The sequence below is a fragment of the Cygnus olor genome, chromosome 5 (assembly GCF_009769625.2).
Source record: "Cygnus olor isolate bCygOlo1 chromosome 5, bCygOlo1.pri.v2, whole genome shotgun sequence".
In the NCBI taxonomy this organism is placed as follows: domain Eukaryota; kingdom Metazoa; phylum Chordata; class Aves; order Anseriformes; family Anatidae; genus Cygnus; species Cygnus olor.
In genome coordinates, this window is record NC_049173.1 from 1,936,026 (window position 1) to 1,953,416 (window position 17,391).

At 48.9% G+C, this 17,391-nt stretch overlaps 1 protein-coding gene across 2 annotated transcripts in view; it reads right to left on the reverse strand.

The window, feature by feature from the left end:
* Positions 1-17,391, reverse strand: part of MDGA2 (MAM domain containing glycosylphosphatidylinositol anchor 2) — a 339,526-nt gene that overhangs the window by 224,779 nt on the left and 97,356 nt on the right. For both annotated transcript variants that reach the window (XM_040559492.1, XM_040559491.1), the window contains one exon: positions 7,621-7,760. In XM_040559492.1, the coding sequence (XP_040415426.1) occupies positions 7,621-7,760 (140 nt within the window). The remainder of the gene's footprint in view (positions 1-7,620; positions 7,761-17,391) is intronic.

Genomic DNA, 17,391 nt, shown 5'->3' on the forward strand with positions numbered 1-17,391 from the left:
ATGCTGGGGCCAACTGAAAAGCTATTTTTTGCAGCAATAGCAGCTTTTGGAATCAAACATATACAAGGAACGACTTATAACCTGCAAGAAAAATATTTGGTCTTTGGAGGGGGGGAATAAACACAAAGTTTGGCTTATTCCTACCCCTTGCTTGAGAGGAAAAAAATATATCCCCTGCCCTGAAACATCACAGTTCTCTTGTCTTGCCTATTGCTTCCTTCAGCAACAGGCTTGCTCAATCAAACCCCACTGTACCACAGTGCTGGATAATCAAAATCAATCGATTACTTCGTCTGCAGTACAGACCTGCAATACAAACCCCGTCACCCGCCCACTGTGGAAAAAAACGGCTTTGACAGCATGGGTGCGAGACAGGCCAGCCCTGCACGGCCAACCAGTCCTGATGTGGCTTCACCCCGAGGGACCCACACCCCGCACGTGATCTGAGAACGTCCCCTGGCCGCCGCCACTGCTCTTCCTGGAGGCCAGGGTTCTGCAGAAGGAACCTCGGTGCACACGAACACACCTTGCACAGCCAAAATGCCTGAGCTCCCTGGGAGCAGGGCGTGCACGCCTGTCTCACCCAGCCACTACGCGTGGCAGGGATGGCACGACACTGAACTGCTCACAGAGTAAGCCCTGCGTGGCTTCTGCCCCTTTCCAAGGTTCCCCTTCCTCTCCCGGCACAGCTACACCCACGGATGCAGGCAGAGGGAGGGCGAGCAGGGCCAGGAGCGCTGGTGGCCCGTGAGACAGCCTCACCTAGGGCACCCCTCGCACTGAGACCAAGGTGCAGACATAGGTGACCCCACAGGGCAGGAGCCTGTGGGGTGCCTCCCACCCCCAAGGAGCAGCTGCTGCCTCCAGCCGCTCCCAAAACCCTAGCCCAGGTGGGGGAACAGACACAGGGACCCTACCCTCCACACAGCACACTGTGCATCTCAGAACGTGACGGGGTAACGTAAGCCGAGGTTTGACAGCACACGGATCTGAAAGACGCAGAAAAAATCACTAAGTAACAAAAAACAAAAACAAACAAAAAAACCACTAACTGGCAGCCCCTGCTCCTTCAGAAGGTGCTGCTACCTCCCTGGCCCCGTGTCCCTCCTTGCCATGGCACAGGCACAGTCGCTGCCCCCCCAGCACGGGCTGCACCGACCACGGGGCGCTGGTCAGGGTGAGCCTAAGCCACATCCCTCCACATACGGGAAAGCCCCACTGGCGTAAATAAAATGTCAGCTATCAGCTGGATAAACCAGCAAATATTCTACTTGCACCACAGGGGTAAGCAACCTTAGCACAGCCTCAGGTGTCTCTGCAGAGCTGACAGGCGAGCACTGCACAAAGCTCGGTTCCTAGGCTGGCATCTGAAAGGATGGGGCCGAGGGGTTCGGATGCAGCTCCTTGCCTTGCAGCACACGCAAACAGCCCCAGCAAGCCCACCGACACGCAGCCGTATTGCTCACAGCGCCCCACTTCCCAAACAGGAAGGGAACTGCAGAATTCTGTTACAAAATAATAATAATAATAAATAATAATAATAATAATAAAAATAATAATTAAAGAAACCACCCACCTCTGGGTACTATCCTGAACACAGTAATTGATGACAAAATAGCTGCATTTGCCCACCCACCATTAGCCTCACCTGAGCATGGCTGCTGGCTTTTAAAAAACTTAATCAAGAAAAATTAGTTTCTATGGCAACTAACGGTGCATTTAATAGATCAAGTAATGAGCGCTGTGTATAAGAATGCTGCAGGTTGTGACTAGAAGTATCAAACGCTGTGCAGTCACAGCACAGATAACCAGTGGGCATGCACTGAACGCTGGGGTGCTCAGAGCTGTCAGGGTGAGCAGGAGCCGGGCGATGTTTTGGGGAACCACTGTGCACAAGCGTCTGTAATTCCCTCCCTCTGCAGTACTGACTGCAGCCCTGTATTATTCTCTCCAATGGCCTCATTGATATTGATGAGACCTAAAGAAATGTAACCAAATTACAGAACTGCTTCCCCTAGTGCCTCCAGCACTGTGCACGTCTCTGAATCTCCACCTACCTGTAACTACCTGTATGGAGGATGCTGCAGGTGGGAAACTGGGGTAAACTGAAGGCGTATTTTCAAAAGGTCTTTCAAAAAGGTCCTCAGAAACCTTTGTGTGGGTTCCGTGCACTCACTGGGCAGGTGCAGTGGGCACGACCATGCGGGTTACAGCCCCCAGGGCAGCGGCACTGCCCCCCGGCGTGGGGCACATCACTGGCAGAGGCACACGCAAGCTGTCAGCCTGCTACAGAACAACATCGGTTGGTTGGAAAGGTAAAAGCAACGCCTGGAAAGACAAAAGGAGTAAACGTGCACTCCCGTAAAGCGCAAAGGAGCGCTGGCACGAAGGAGAGAAATAGGGCTGCTCCTCCCAGCCCTTGGATGACTTGGATGGTCAGTGGCCACCTTGCAAAACAGATGAAAGCCACATCTACAGCCTTCTGAGAGACTCGTCTTCCCTCGTTATGTATCCAAGGGGACCTGCAACACGGTGGGAAGGAAAACCAGATGGGCAATGTGCTGGTAACAGCGGTCCCCCAGCATCAGCAAGGTCTGCAGTCCTGGGGATGGTCCGCGGGACAGTGAGGGTTGAGGAGAAAGGTGGCCAGTGCTTGGGATGGCCAAGCACACAGCCTTTGCAGGCACCTCTGCTCCCAGCAATTTACAGCAGCAGTCAGAAGCTCACCCACAGGCACCTCTCTAAGCCACACAGTCACGACGCTCCTTTCGGGCCAAGAGGAAGGCAACGAGAAGACCAACATCAGACGAGAAGGCCTGATGTCCTCTACAGCCAGGCAGAGGGCTCCGCTGGGTCCTGCTGAACCTCCCCCAAGCTCGGCTTCTTGAGAAGATCCACCCAGCAGTGCTGGCATCTTCAGCCCATCGCCAGGTCTGGCACTTGCCTGCCCGCCATCTGGCTGAGACCTTGAGGGGATGCAGAGCAGGAAAGTTCACATATTTTCCTCTTCTAACCATTAGACACTTAGCTTTTAATCTGCCTCTCAGCAGTTGTGGAGACCTACTGCGAGCTCAGGATCAGGAAAGAAGGTGAATAATGCTAATTGGTTCCAATAACAAGAAAAAAAAAGTCTTCGTTAAGCAGAGCACATGATTTTAAAGTCCCTCTAATACTGCAGGTGTAGTTGACTGTAGCTCCAAACCTCTAGTTTCTGAGATGCTCTGTTACCAAACTCAGCTTTGAACAGGACCAGAACTTTCTGCTTTAGCTTTTGTACCCAGTGTTAAATGCTGTCCCCAGACCTGGAGGTTTGCAGAAGACAGTTCCAGAGTTTCACTTTGAGGACCCTAAAGGAATCTTGTTACGGATACAAGCCTTACGTTTGGAGTGGTGGGTTTGTCCGAGCACTGCTGCTTGGCTTCTGTACCTCACGGAGCAGAACTGGGAGCAGGCACTCTGCTCATGAGCCAGCACAGCGCTTGTTCAGACTGGAGCCCAAACTTCTCCTCCCATCTCCATGCAGTGGGGACTGCACGTGGGTTTAAGGACAGGACTTGGCAACCTCCACGTAGCTATAATGCCCCTGCCTGCAATGACCTGAGCACTACCAGAAGACACCAGGCAGGACAACGGGTGGCACGCACGAGAGGCATCTTGAGGTGCACCAGGTTGCTGCTTGGCCTGGTGCAAACGTGCTGGTCCCCCTCCAGGAGTCCCTGTCACACTGACATGGTGCTTCTGCTCCACACAACACCCAGCAGCCTCTATCTCAGGCAAGAAGTCCTCGTGGTCCCTGTCCAGCTGCCACTGAAGTGTGAAGAGCAGCAGTGGACAGCGGTGGGCACAGACTGAGCACAGGGCATGTTCCTGTGCCCTGGGCGTGTGGTGAAAAAGAGCAAAGCAGATGATGGCAATTGATCAGTCCAAATCATCTGGCAAAAACAACGACTTTGAGGCAGTATTAGCAGTGGTACTGCACACAGTGCACACATGCAGTGGCGGTCCTGAAGGAACCTCAGACAAGACCTCTCCACCAGGAGTAACCCCTCGGGGTGACCCAGGGGGTGTCTCCCCTCCCCTCAGCTTCCTCCTCTGTCTTCTCCTTCCACCAGCGCCTGGCTTTCTCTGCCAAAGGATGGACAAGAAGCTTTCCTCCATGAACCGACCATCTCACCTCAACACCCTTACCCCTTCACAAGCTTTCTCTCCTCCTTTCTCCATACCAGACGGTTTTTGCCTTGCAGGCCCATGAGCGTGTGCAAGACCAAGCCCTGATGGCACGGGCACAACTGCTGGGCAGACGCCCCCCAGCAATGGGGAGCCAAATCCACAAGATGGTTGAGCTTTCAAGCACCTTTGGTAAATTTTGGTCTTCCTCCCAACACCAGGTTACCCAGCTCAGCTTCTCCACTTGCTGTGTTTGTGCTGCCACGTCTCCTCTAGCAGCGATCCTGTGCAGCGTCACTGCATCTGCTGCTTGTAGAAACCAGCTGAAAGCAACTGAGAGCATCGCACTTCAGGACACTTCCCTCCTCAGCCCAGATTTTCCCTGAGAAGCATCTGTCTTTTGCTCCCCTTCACCGATAGTGACGAGAAGCATCCTCCCATCCGAGGGGGCATGGAGCAGCTCAGTGCTCACCCTGGGCCCAAGAGGCCCACCCTGGTGGGCTCACCCTGGGCCCAAGAGGCAAGGTTGGGCTAAGGAGCCTGCTGTTGCACTGAGGATTGCTTCAGACTCCTTTATAATTTTTTTAATCCTTATTTACTATTCACACAAGGGTTTAATAGTCGTTCACAGCAACAGCCAGACAGGAGTAGATGAAAACTGATGGGGGATTTTATAAATGCCTGGCACAGAGTTGCTTACTAACAGCATTTAAAACGAATGAGTTTCTGTGTTTGCCAATAATAACTGAAAAAGTCTGAGAAACACACGCAAGTTGAAGAGTATTCTTAAAATAGACACATTATTACCTGTTTTATTACCTCACTTCCTAGGGTCTGATGAAATAAAAATATAACTTATTTTGAAAATAATTTCTACAAACTATAATCAAACTATATCTTGTCAAGTTTCCCAGACCGATTCTGCTCAAATAAAAGAGGACTGCTAAAGAATAAATGCTGCACCATCCCTCCCAGCCAGCCGCTGCCTCTCGGTCACAAAGGAGATGCTGCAGAGCTCCCCTGAAGATCCAGGCCCATAAAGCAGGATGTATCCAACAAGCAATATAAAAAAAAATACCTTACACTGGCTGTATTTAAAATACCCAGGAGTAATTATTGACAGGTAAGAGTAGTTTTATGGCAGCTGGAAACAGCGAGCTCCAGCCTGCTGATTTTACATCCATCCCCATCTCCTGCCTGAACTTGATCGGTGCTTTTCCCCAGTAGCCCCATTGACAAAAGCAACACAAACATTGGTGAGATTCATCACAGGCTTGTTTAAGAGCAGGCAGATTTTATGGGAAATGAATCCAAGGGAATCCGAGGGGCTACAGCTCCCATAAAGGTGCGTGCCAAAGTTTAAACACAGCAATGCAAAGAAACAATAGTGTCTCAGCCTTTTCGTTGTTGTTGTTACTTTCTGGAGCACTAAAATTGAATGGAAATTTAATAGGAAGGTGATAAAAAGGCTAATGTTCAGACACAGCCCTGGCAAGCCTCCTGTATTTTGCTGCAGAATCACCCATCTGAGACTACCAAAACTATCCCCCTGCTCTCAGGCAATTAATCTGAAAAAAAATATTGCAGGTCTTAGAGAGCTGTAACACGAAAGGGAGCACAAGAGAGCCGACTGAGGTGCTGGATGACAAAGAAAATCTATAAACAGGTAAAATGAAGAGAAATCAATTTTCTATCTTGAATCCCAGATGAGAAAATAGAGATTTTATGAAAAAGCAGCCATGTGGTTGCTTTCTTGATAAGGAGCTTTGGGTGTACAGCTTTTTTTTTTTTTTTTTTTTTTCCAATGCAGCAGCATCATAAGCTTTGTTATTGCTTAAGACAGCACCTTTCATGGCTGGTCGAAAGCATCTACTGACAGATAAGGGCCCTGCTTGCTTTGAAGCCACCTGTGGCCTGCAGGCTGGAGAAGGGCCTTCGGTGTCTGCTGCTCCGCGAGGTGCTCCCCCTTGCTGGGGGAGATGCTCTGGGAAAGAAACATTCTCCAAGGAAGCACACTTGAAATATCAATCTACCTTTATTCTGGTCTTTTCTGCCTGCACATAAGTGTGCTATTTATCTCCACAGAAAAGCACCTGCTTCGCATCTAAAAAAGAAGTTAAATAAGCCCGAATAAGAGAAGTTTGGGCAGGCTGAAGGAATCCAACAGAACTCGAAGGCACTGAAAGCCAAATGTTTCAGAGGGGGCTGGAGCAGTCCTTTAGCGTGGGGAGATCCCATCCTCCCCACACCAAGCAGCACCTTGCTCCCTAACCATAACCAACCCCTCAACGCAGAGGCTTGTTAAGGGAGCAAGGTGCTGGAAAAAAGTTCTGTAAAAGACTTTTGTTTTGTAAGAAAGTGCTCCCACCCAACTTCCGCAAGCACTGTTACTGGCTGTGGTGATGGAGGTCTTCCTCCTTTATTTTTAAATCTTCTCATTAAAATGGAAACAGCTATGGAGCACATGGCAGAGGATCAGCACATCCCTCCTTCCTGGAGCAACATCACTCGTCTCCAGAGGATTCCCCTTCCCCAGCTCCCACCCTGACGAGCGGCACTTCCCTTCTGCTGGGGCTCAACATCCCCGTCCTTCGGGTTGCAACAGAGATGCTTAATTTGCCACTGCACAGGGAAAAAACTTGCAAGGCATTCAAGCATTCAAAATCTCATACAAAAATGTGCACCGTGAAACTTGGTTCTCCCAGCTAATACCAGTGCACCCTCAGCTCTCAGAACAGGGCTCACTCAGCAGCAGAGCAAAATAAGAAGGCACAGCAGAAAAGGGAGCAGAGAGTAGGCTTGGTTCATGGAAAAGACTGAAGGAAAAGATGGAAACAGAAAAGCACAGTAGGGGTGAATTAAGCATTACATTTGCACAGGGTCCTCACATAAAATAACCCCACAAGGTGCCCACAAGGGCAAAGAGGGGGGTGGTGATGGGGGGACACCAGGCAGCTGTGCCACAGGCTGACCAGACTCTCTAGCTTTGAATTTGATGCTATAAAACAGTGAGGCCTGGGAAAATGTAGTTGCTTTCTGATTAACCTCCATTTTCTGCAGGACCACAATGCCATGGTTCTGACGATGGCCATGATGCAGGTGCACGGCGAGCTCCCCCCAGCTCCAGCCCTTCGCTCTGGTGCACACCATCTATGTTCAGTTGTTCCTGCCCCCGTGTTTGTATTTCCTTTCCTTCCACCAACCTCTACAAATATCAAGCACTCACACACCGGGACCCCACTTTACAACATCAGTTTGCTGGGTTTAACACGTTCCCAGATGTTAGTTAAAAGAAAAAAGGCCGTAACCTTTTTAGCTGTTGATGCTTCTTCTGCAGCCCCCCAACACCCAACCCACAGCCCGGACGAGCCCTGCTCCAGCCTAGCACCGAGCAGCAGGTGAGGCAGCCCGGGCAGGCTCTGGGACAGGCAGGGACCGGCGGCGGGGACTCACCTGTGGCCGAGGATGGCCCGTGACCAGGCAGGTCAGCTCCAGCGTCTCGCCCTCGCGGATGGTGTAGACCCGCTCCGAGTAGCGCTCCTCCTCGATGTTGCACGCCAGGCCCGAGTGCACGATGCGCACGGTGGGGGGGGCTGCAAGACCCAGAGAGAGAAAGCAGGTGAGCACCGCCGGCCCCCAGGGACCTGGCCGGAGCCCAGCACCCTCACCACGAAGCAGAGGCCTGGGTGGGAGCCCAGCACCCTCACCACGCAGCAGAGGCCTCTGCCTCCCCAGCGCACGTTCGCGCCCGAGGAGGTTGCCACGGTTTTATTAACAGCCAGCGATCCCCTGGGCGAAGCCTTCACGAGCTCATTTGCAGTTGGGCTATTTTTGTTTCGATTTCCAAGAGAGCTCTCCGTTATTGTTCTTTTTATTATATATCTTTCTAAATGTATTATCACGCTCATTATGCAAATGAGATGCCTTAATTAAACCATTAAAGTTAAGCAGGAGAAGCGGTGGGGCTGGTACTGCTTCTTTTCTAAGTCAACCCTGAAATCCAGTGGCTGTCAGAGGGCTCAGGGCCTGGAGCAGAGTTTAAGTTCCAGCAGACCCCTTACTTTAATTTTCTTGTAAACTCAGACCAAACTACAGCAAGTTATGCTGGTTTACATGTTGTACACATATGAATACAGCAATGCTGTTCCTGACACTCCGTGTACAAATTACAGCTCTGTTTTAGCATTTTTCCCAAGGACGTCTCCTGGTTGTAAGATTATCTTTATTCCTGAAACGTAAAACTCCCAATTTTAATATTTTTCAGAGTGTGGATCAATAGGAGAAGAAAGCTGAGCTCCCGTTACAGTCCTGCTGCTAAATGAAATAACAAATGCTAAGCAGCAGAAGAGAGAAATTGTGATTCTGCTAAGTTTTGAAGACCCGGCATTTCACCCTCTCTCCTTGCCCGTGTGCTCATCCTGCTTGGTAAAGGTGGACAAATGCTGGTGCCCTAACCAAACCCTGAAGCCACCCACAGAAAGCCAGAGAGCAGAGCAAGCAACAACTCAGAATGACGATGCCACGCGCCATCAGTGGCAGGGCTTCTCCCCAGCGCCCGCGCACCAGCTGCACGCTCCTGCCATGAAAACCAACTGTGTGCTTTTACACCCATGGTCCTGGCCCCATTCAGCCCCTCGGCAGACCGACCACGTACATGTCCCCTCTGCTATGCCCTTTGCCACCCCCGCCACCAGGCAGTGGGTGCAAACTCCGCACATGGTCTCTGAACCACAGCTCCAGCCTCCCTGGGCCACTCTCGGCGCTGCACATGGTGCCCAGCACACCGCCCTGCTGGCTTTTTGACATGCAGTCACTCGCCTGACACCCGCGGCAGGCACACAGGGGACCCCGAGGGTGCATCGCTCCGGCACCCCACCAAGCCCCCGTTGGCATAATCCCATCTAGGCTTGATGCAAGACTGCCCATAACTCAAATCTCTGACCCTCACTCTCTAGAAGCCGAAGAAAATGAGACTCAGGCACAGGATCCTGAGCAGGACAGCATCAGGGCAACTCCAGAACAGGAAGAAAATTATTTCAGGCCGCTATGACTAAGCCTGATACTCCCAGCTACCTTGCGTTGCTCCTGTCCGTCTCAATCTACCATAGTTAGATCATTTTTCGGTATGCTTGGCCTAGGCTAGCCTCTTCAGCATTTCTGAAACCTGTCCTCTCTGCAGAGCACAGGCAGAAGAGTTTTTGCAGGCAATGAAGGGGTGCTTCCCGCACCACGGGTGTGCCCCCAAGTCCAAGGGCACACAGCGACAGCTCCAGAAGGCTGCCAGAGCAGCACGGACCCAGCCTGGGGAGACCGCTCAGAGCTCACCCAGCACAGGAGCAGAAAGCTTCCCCGTGCTCCTGGTTGCCCACCAGACGTCAGACCCTCCCTCTGCAATGACAGAAGTGTCCTGGGTCAGGAGTCAGTCCCGTGTCATTCTCTGACCTTAAAATACTTTGGTGAGTCTAAATTTATTTTCCTAGATAGAGCAGCAGCACTGATGCCCAGCAGTTGGCAGTTTTCCCTGTGCCAGGAGAGCTGCTCCCACTCCACGTGCCTCGAGCCATTGTAACGGGGGATTGTGCTTCAGAGCCTACTGCAGAGCTGGCACCAGCTGCATCCCGTGCCCTGGGACGTGGAACATCTTCCTCATCCTGCCACACACAGCCATGGCACAACAGGGCCCTGGTCCACACCAGGGGCTTTTACAATCTCCCACAACAAAAATCGTAAAATACTGAAACGTGAAAGCAGAGCCATGAGCAGAAAGGTAAAACAAGGTTCAGCACAGATCATGAGACTTGTGATAAAATTAGAAGAGTCAGCAACATTATGCCAACATCCTGCTGCCTTTTAAATTCATATTACATTAATATTACATTTTAATTCATATTATATTCATATTACTTCAAATTACATTTGGAGTGTCCCTTGTTTTAATGTCTGTGCCACTGCTCCATATCCATTAGGATACCCATACCCACTGGGAAGGCAATATAGACCCCCAAAAAATATCCCCTTGGGTCTGACTATGGTAAAAGTATACCTTTCTTTCAGAATAGATCAAATGAATAAAGGAAAATCAAAAATATTCTTACTTCTTTAAGTTTTAATGTCCTATGGTTCAGAACACACTGCGTCTTTATGAAATGTCACCTTCCTCTCTGCCACGGGAATATTCATTACAGCTGCTTCTGAAATATGCCTCCAAGGATTTAATACCAGATGAGACATTAAAGTAATATATACTTGGCATTTATTTTGTTTGTGGCATTTTAGAAGAATTTGTCTTGTGATTATACACAGTAAATATTGCACGGAAGAATCCATCACGCCGCTGTCCTGGCGCTACGTGCGCACGACGCAGAGCTGAGCGGGAGGTGGGAAGGAGAAGCTGAACGACCAAACCAAGAATATCCCCTTGCTTTTGCTGCAAATAAGTTGTATGGCACCAAGAGAGTTCTTCTTCCAAATGAAAAATGGTGCCAATCTGACCTTTCTCCATGTCTCATTATATATTGATGTTGGGTAGGTCCCCATTATTGGCTGCTCTTTTCCAGCGATTTCAATTTATTCCCCCTCTCCATCTCTCCTGCACACACTTACACACCCACACAAGCAATTTGGTTTCAATTTGCAACAGGTTCCCCAGACAGTAAAGAGCCAGGAAGAAAAAAAAAAAAGTGTCATAAAATTTCTGTGAAGACAAAATTAGAAACTCCCGAAGTTGAATACATACTCAGGTATCTAGATACATTTAATAAAATTAAAAAAAAAAAGGACAAAGCCGGTGCTGTGAGAAATGTTAGCTCAGCCAACTTCCACCTGAAACATGCAGTATAAAATTTATTTTCTGAATAAGCGTTGGAGCAAGTAGAAAAGAGTTCTTCTAACCAAGCAAATAAAAAGTGAGAGCTAGCAAAATGCTCAGTAAGGAGATGCTTTGTGCCTGGCAGCACGTTTATGTAGCTGTGGTACAAATAGGAGACCTCGGATGACTGCAGCGCCCCCGCCCGCCTTTTTGTTCAATGTGCTGGCACCTCTCCTGACCTTAATCACAAAATTTTCAATATATTTCCTGGAGAAGCTCAACTGCTGGAATTTTATGAATAAATGGTCATCGTGGCACATATTGGAAAATATTGTTTTAATCTCAGACCTCACCGTCAGGAAACGGGACCGGCCTCTGCGGCGAGGTGAATCCGTGAGACATTTCGGCACTGTCTCGGGGAGCCCCCAAATTGCTGCTTTGCTGGAAGCTGGGGGTGACTGGCAGCCCACCGCTGGTGGCTGAATACTGATCCAGAGGGCTCTTGGTCTGCTTGCCTTCGTTCACTTTGCATCATTTGCTTTCCCACCCTTGATGATGCATTTCCCTCCAGGCTCCCTCTACCACTTTCCTTCCCAGTCTTTCAGCAACAAGCAGAACGCGAAGCCTTTCTCCTCCTCCTTTTTAACATGCTCCCAGCCACCTCCATGTTTTGGCAAGTTATGGATTCATCCTGGATCTACAATGCTGGACATGCACACACCAGACCAAAAGCAACAAAGAAATAGGGACAAAACCCTTGCAGGAGTTTGTCCCTGCACGTCCCCAGCACAAAGCAGAGCGCTGCCAGCTTCAGGTGGCCTCAGGCAGCTCGCTGCCACTAGCAGCACAGCAGAGCATGCTTGCTTGTGGGATGCAACAAATTGTTATGATTCCAAATCATGTTACATAGGAAAGAAATCTTTAAAAGAGACAGAGATCTTAGTCTGTATTCATGTCTGGAGAATTACCATGGCCTTATCCCCATCCAGAGCATACCTAGCGTTCCAGAAACAGATACCAACAGACAGAGACCATATGGCAGAGACCATAAGTTTTTAATACTTGCCCACCAGGAGGAAAAATAAACAGCACTGTAATGAGTTGTAAGGGGAAAAAAATCTATCTGTTCCTAGAAACAGCATTATGGTTCCCCTAACTCAATAGATACTCTGCTGATAAGCTTTGTAGTGTCAAAATTAGGTCAGTCTGTGACAGTAGTGTTGGGAAGCGGCAGGGTGATTTAATTAGCTCAGAGCCTTCTGATGGTAGTGCTATCAATCAAGAAGGCTTCCCGAACTCTGGAAATGCAGTTTAAGTCGCAGAGATATGGGCAAATATCAAGCAACATGGCAAAAACAGTCCAATCCAGGAGAAAAAAAAAAAAAAAGAAAAAAAAGTGGGCTTCATCCTTCTCTTGCAAGCCTGATGGGCAAGGACAGATCAGGGCCAGCTCAGCAACAGGACATACACGATAGATGCTACCACGTGCACAAAGTGAGAGTAGGTAGGAAGTATTTTGTACTGATAGACACATCTTTTCAAACTATGGACCTCTCCCTGCTATTGCTTTTCTGCTAAGGGTACTGCAGGTGATACGCAGCCATAAAGCTATTAGAAAATACTAAAGAAATGATATTTTAAGCACAATGCAGAGCAGACCAGGAACATCACAACCAATTTCAAATGCACCTTACTGGAGCAAGGCCCCACACAGAGCAGCACCAACGCAGGCAGCCTCTAGCAGAAGGCCTCCTGCATTAGGTACCTAGCCTTCATCTCAGCTGGGACCCGAAATGGAGAAGCAGCCGATATCCTGAATATTTATGTAATAAAAGCTAGGTGTCTAACATTTCCCATTTCCCACAAAGAGTACTACGCTTCTAAAAATAGAAAAAGCTGGTCCGATAATAAACTTATCAGACAAGTGAATATCACCTAACCTCCAGCTGGAAAAGGACGCGTCAAGTCCCACGATACCTGCAGTAATACACTCTACATTGATGAGAACCATCGCCACAGGGCAGTACATTCATCATGGTAATACCACTGAGATTCCCAGTCATTTTATTTGCAATTAGCAAAATTAAGAGCTGATATGAGTATTGGAAAACTCAATTTTGAGAGTTGTGAACATCTGCAGTTACTTTAAATCTTCTCTTTCTAAAAATAAAAATAAAAAATTATTTCCTCCTGATTATGCTGCAGAACTGCATGAAATTCACTTGGGACTTCACTCTGTTAATTTCTTGTTAATTGGTTTTGTGTGGAAAGGCTCATGATGCAAAGCACCACTGCAAAACCATGGGCAGGATAACCAAATTACACCTAGGCACAGCCAGGGCTGACAAAACAGCAGCTCATACTGGGGGACTAACACTGGCCCTGATGCTCTGCAGGACATCCTCCACACATACATAGTGACCATTTAATGTCCCAGCTCTGGAGCACACCCAGATCTCCAGCAAGTTCTGCACACACACAGGGATGTGGCTGCCTGGATCCTGCTGTAGGACTGGGATAAATATTTTCCTGGAGGGGGTAAAGCAGATTATTCATGATAAATAGACTTTTCTAACAGAATCATCATGGGTTTCCTCTTTCACATGTATCATTTTTAATTACATTTTAAGTAATCCTGCAAGTTCCACAAATCACGAAGAACTTCTCATTGCTAGGACTGAAGTAAATAATTAAGAGCTGCTGATTAAAGAGCCTGAGTTCTGATATTGCCCAGAGTAGAATTCTCTCACTGTTGTTTTCCAACAAGGTCTTAACCAAATCTGTTTATGGAAACGGAACTGCTCACCAGCGAGTAACTGTGGCCAGAGATACTTAAATTTGGGACGAACGGTAACACTGAGGCTTTCCGTGCCTTGCAACAGCCCCATAGCAGATCGGTTCCAGTTTTACCGGTGCTGCTTCAGCCTTCAGTTAATTGTGGGAGCACAAATATGGAGCATTCTGTGCAAAAATCTCTTAATGCAAGCTTTCTGTGAAACTCAGAGAAGGGCATAATTCCTAAAAAGTGTAATGGACTAGCTCTGCCCATCCAACAGCTAATTCTTGCCCAGCGCTTACTTGGCCTTAAACGTTTATTCAGGATTATCGCAGATTGTCCTGGAATATCAGAGAAGAAAACATTTCTCCTGATGTGTACTCATCTCCTGCAGTAACTGTTCCTCCTTTTAGCTGAGCTGAGCCATCAGGCAGGCCTCCCCGCAGCACCACCACCGCTGTCGTTGCCGCAGGAGCACAGGGCCACCTATGCGACGGTTACCCCGGGGTCACAATCATGCGTCTCTGCAAAGGCGAAGAATTAGGAATAATTTCCTCCACGCTCTTGCAGGAACTCATCTCCTGCCTGAACTCTCGCTCCCTCTGTCACCCCTCAAGGGGTCAGCTAATTCAATCCGAGCAGACGGACTGCTCTTCTCCACGCTGCCGAGATCCACGGCGCCTGGCTGGAGGCTCCTCTCCCAGAAGTCTGAGGACGACGTCGGCAACTCTGCTTCGGCCAGGCTGCACACGGGACGTACTCATGGCAGCAGCCTCTCTCTCTTGAACTTGGAAATTAAAACTGAGTTGCCTGAGTGCCAGAACTAAGAATGCATCCCACTGGTGCAGGGCTGCCAGACGGGATTTCTGAGGAGTTTCTTTGGGTCGTTTTGTTTTTAAACTGGGTCCTGGCTGCAAATAAAATGTCAGAGACACACTGTCTTCTAATTCTTACTTCTGCTTGACATCCTTACACCGGCAACTAAAGCTCAGCACAATGGCCGCTTTTCCTATGTCACATTCCACTCTTTCTACGTTAAAGCAGTGGCCCCTTGCATTTGTTCTCTCTTATATCCCAGCCTCTTATTCCAGCACGCTCAGAGGAGGACACCACCACCATGTCTCGGTTAGCTCACAATGCGCCAGGTGGATTCCATTCTTGCTCACAAAAGTGGCATCTCTCCAAGACTGCACTGATTTGGGGGGGAACTGTGAAGGCAAGTGTGGAGGGAAACCTTCCTACACTCTATCCTCCTCCCCGAGTTGCTTCTTGAGCAGTTTGCAACCTACAGATTTCAAGCAGTGGGTTCAACAAATCCTCCAAAATAAGAAAAGAAATGATCTGCAAGTGACGGGCTTAATTGAAGCAACACTTTGTTGTTCCTGGCATCACAAAACAGATGATATTGCCAGACCTGTTTCAACAGTACTATCGTCTAGCAGTAAACATGTCTTACTTATTACTGCATGCTCAGAACAGCCAATATGTTGACTTTACCCAATGTGAACAGTACATACACATGAAAATCAAATGTATTAAAAATCACCTCTTAAAGATGAATCCTGATTACTCATATTTGTATACTTTGACAAAGCATCTTTCAGAAATATCTTTTTAACCAAGAAAACTCTGGTAGGATGGTTTGAGAGAAACAGCACCACAGAAATGGAGTCAGCCCTAAAGAAACTGCACGTGTATAGTGCTACAGAAAATAACCATGGGTCCCAAAACAACATAGAATCACAGAATCATTTAGGTTGGAAGAGACGTTCAAGATCACTGAGTCCAGCCTCTGACCTAACACTTACAAGCCCTCCACTAAACCATGTCACTAACATGGCAAAGGCTGCGCTCCAGTTAGGAAACTGGAAGCTTCATTAAGCTGAGGTTGTGATAATTACTGCACTTACAAACAGGAGGGGATCAAGAGCAGAGGCTGGAGCTCCAGGCAGGCACCAGACCTTGCCAAGGACCAAGAATGATCAAAGGAGGTCAACTCTGGACCTTCTTCCCCTCGCCCACATTCTTTCTCCTACCCTGCTGTTATCAGCCCAAGCTTCATTTGCTGCTGGTACAAGCCAGCAGAGAATTAGCCAGCCTCCACCTCCCACCTCCTCTGCAGCCAGAGCAGTGAGTGAAGGAAGATCCATGCCCTCTGAGGCACAGAGGTGCCTGGACCTATTAATCTCTCAGTGCCACACACACACAATGTGCTGCTCAAAGCCGTGTCAAGGTCCGTAGTGCAGACCATCTGTAACAGGCCATTTGCTGATGAACCAATGGAGCACAACCGAGCAGAACAAGACTGGGGCTCGCATCCAGTAAGAACATTAAAATGCCTTTCCCCAGGTCTGTACTTTGACTTAACGCTAAGACTTGGCAGACCAAAAATTGCTGGCTCCTCCACAGGCCTGTACGTACCTCCAGGAGCAGGTCCTCAGAGCGCGGGTGGAAGAGCTCCAAGCCCTGGGTTCCCTGGAGCCAGCTAAGGCTGGAGCTCATTCCGTCCTGGCTTGCCACCAGCAAACAGCTTGGCAGCACCGGCACTTGGCAGAGCGATGCCCAGCCAACACACGGCCAGCCAGGGCACCTCACCGGCTGGACTGCAGCTGGCCTCCTCCACCTGTGGGTGGGCGGTGGGATAAGGATGGAAAGATTTCAATGGCACGGAGCACAGCTTAACCTCAAAGACACGGGATGGGGATTGTGTGGGAGCTGCTGGATGCCTCAACCACCAGCTGTGGGGAAGAGACAGCCCGGGAGGACTGGCTGAGGGAGGCATCAGTCCGTCTGGGCCCAGCAGAATGCTTCCAGCCTGCCGTGGGATGGGGCAGCCACAGCTCCTCGGGACAGCCTGCGCCAGGGCCTCACCGCCCACAGAGGGAAGAATTTCTTCCTCAGATCTAATCTAAATCTTCCCTCTTTTAGTTTAAAACCATTGCTCCATGTCCTATCACTACAGTCCCTGACAAACATGGTCCCTTGCTCCTCTAAAAGCCATGCACAATGCTTGATCAGTCAACCTAGGCAAAAGGAATAAAAATACTTCTGTGGATACCCCGAACCAGAGGGATGTGCTGCGGATGCTACCAACCCCACGCGACTGCCAAAAGCAGGGATCACGTTTCCCCAAAGAGAGCCTGTCCTGGTTTGGCTCAGCCCTGCCGTCAGGATGAACGTTTCCCTAAATGCAACGCGGGCCTCAGGAAGGGCTTCGCTGACTGAAGAAAGACAGTTTAAAGAGGAACTTGAAAACGCACAACCTTAACATGAATGCAAACAAAAAAATGCCACTCTATGGCGCTAAGCAAGAATAAACAGCTTTTAAACAACAATTTGCATTTCTTGCGAGATAGCACAAATCTGTTCCAGTGAGCAGCAACTACCAAGAAAATAAATCTCCTTTCAGGAGGATAAATATGACTTCTTGAATTAAAATGGTGTTTCCCGTACTTCAATGTCTCACACCTAGTTTTCACATCTTTGTTTTGAAACACTGGGTGTAGGAGTAACAGCTGAATGACGGGAATATGTTCCATTTTATAAAGCAAGAAACCTATTATGCCAGGTTTTATATATTCTAGACACTATCGCAACTTGTGTCATTCCTTTTAGCTTCAGTAAGGAAAGAGTAATGCAG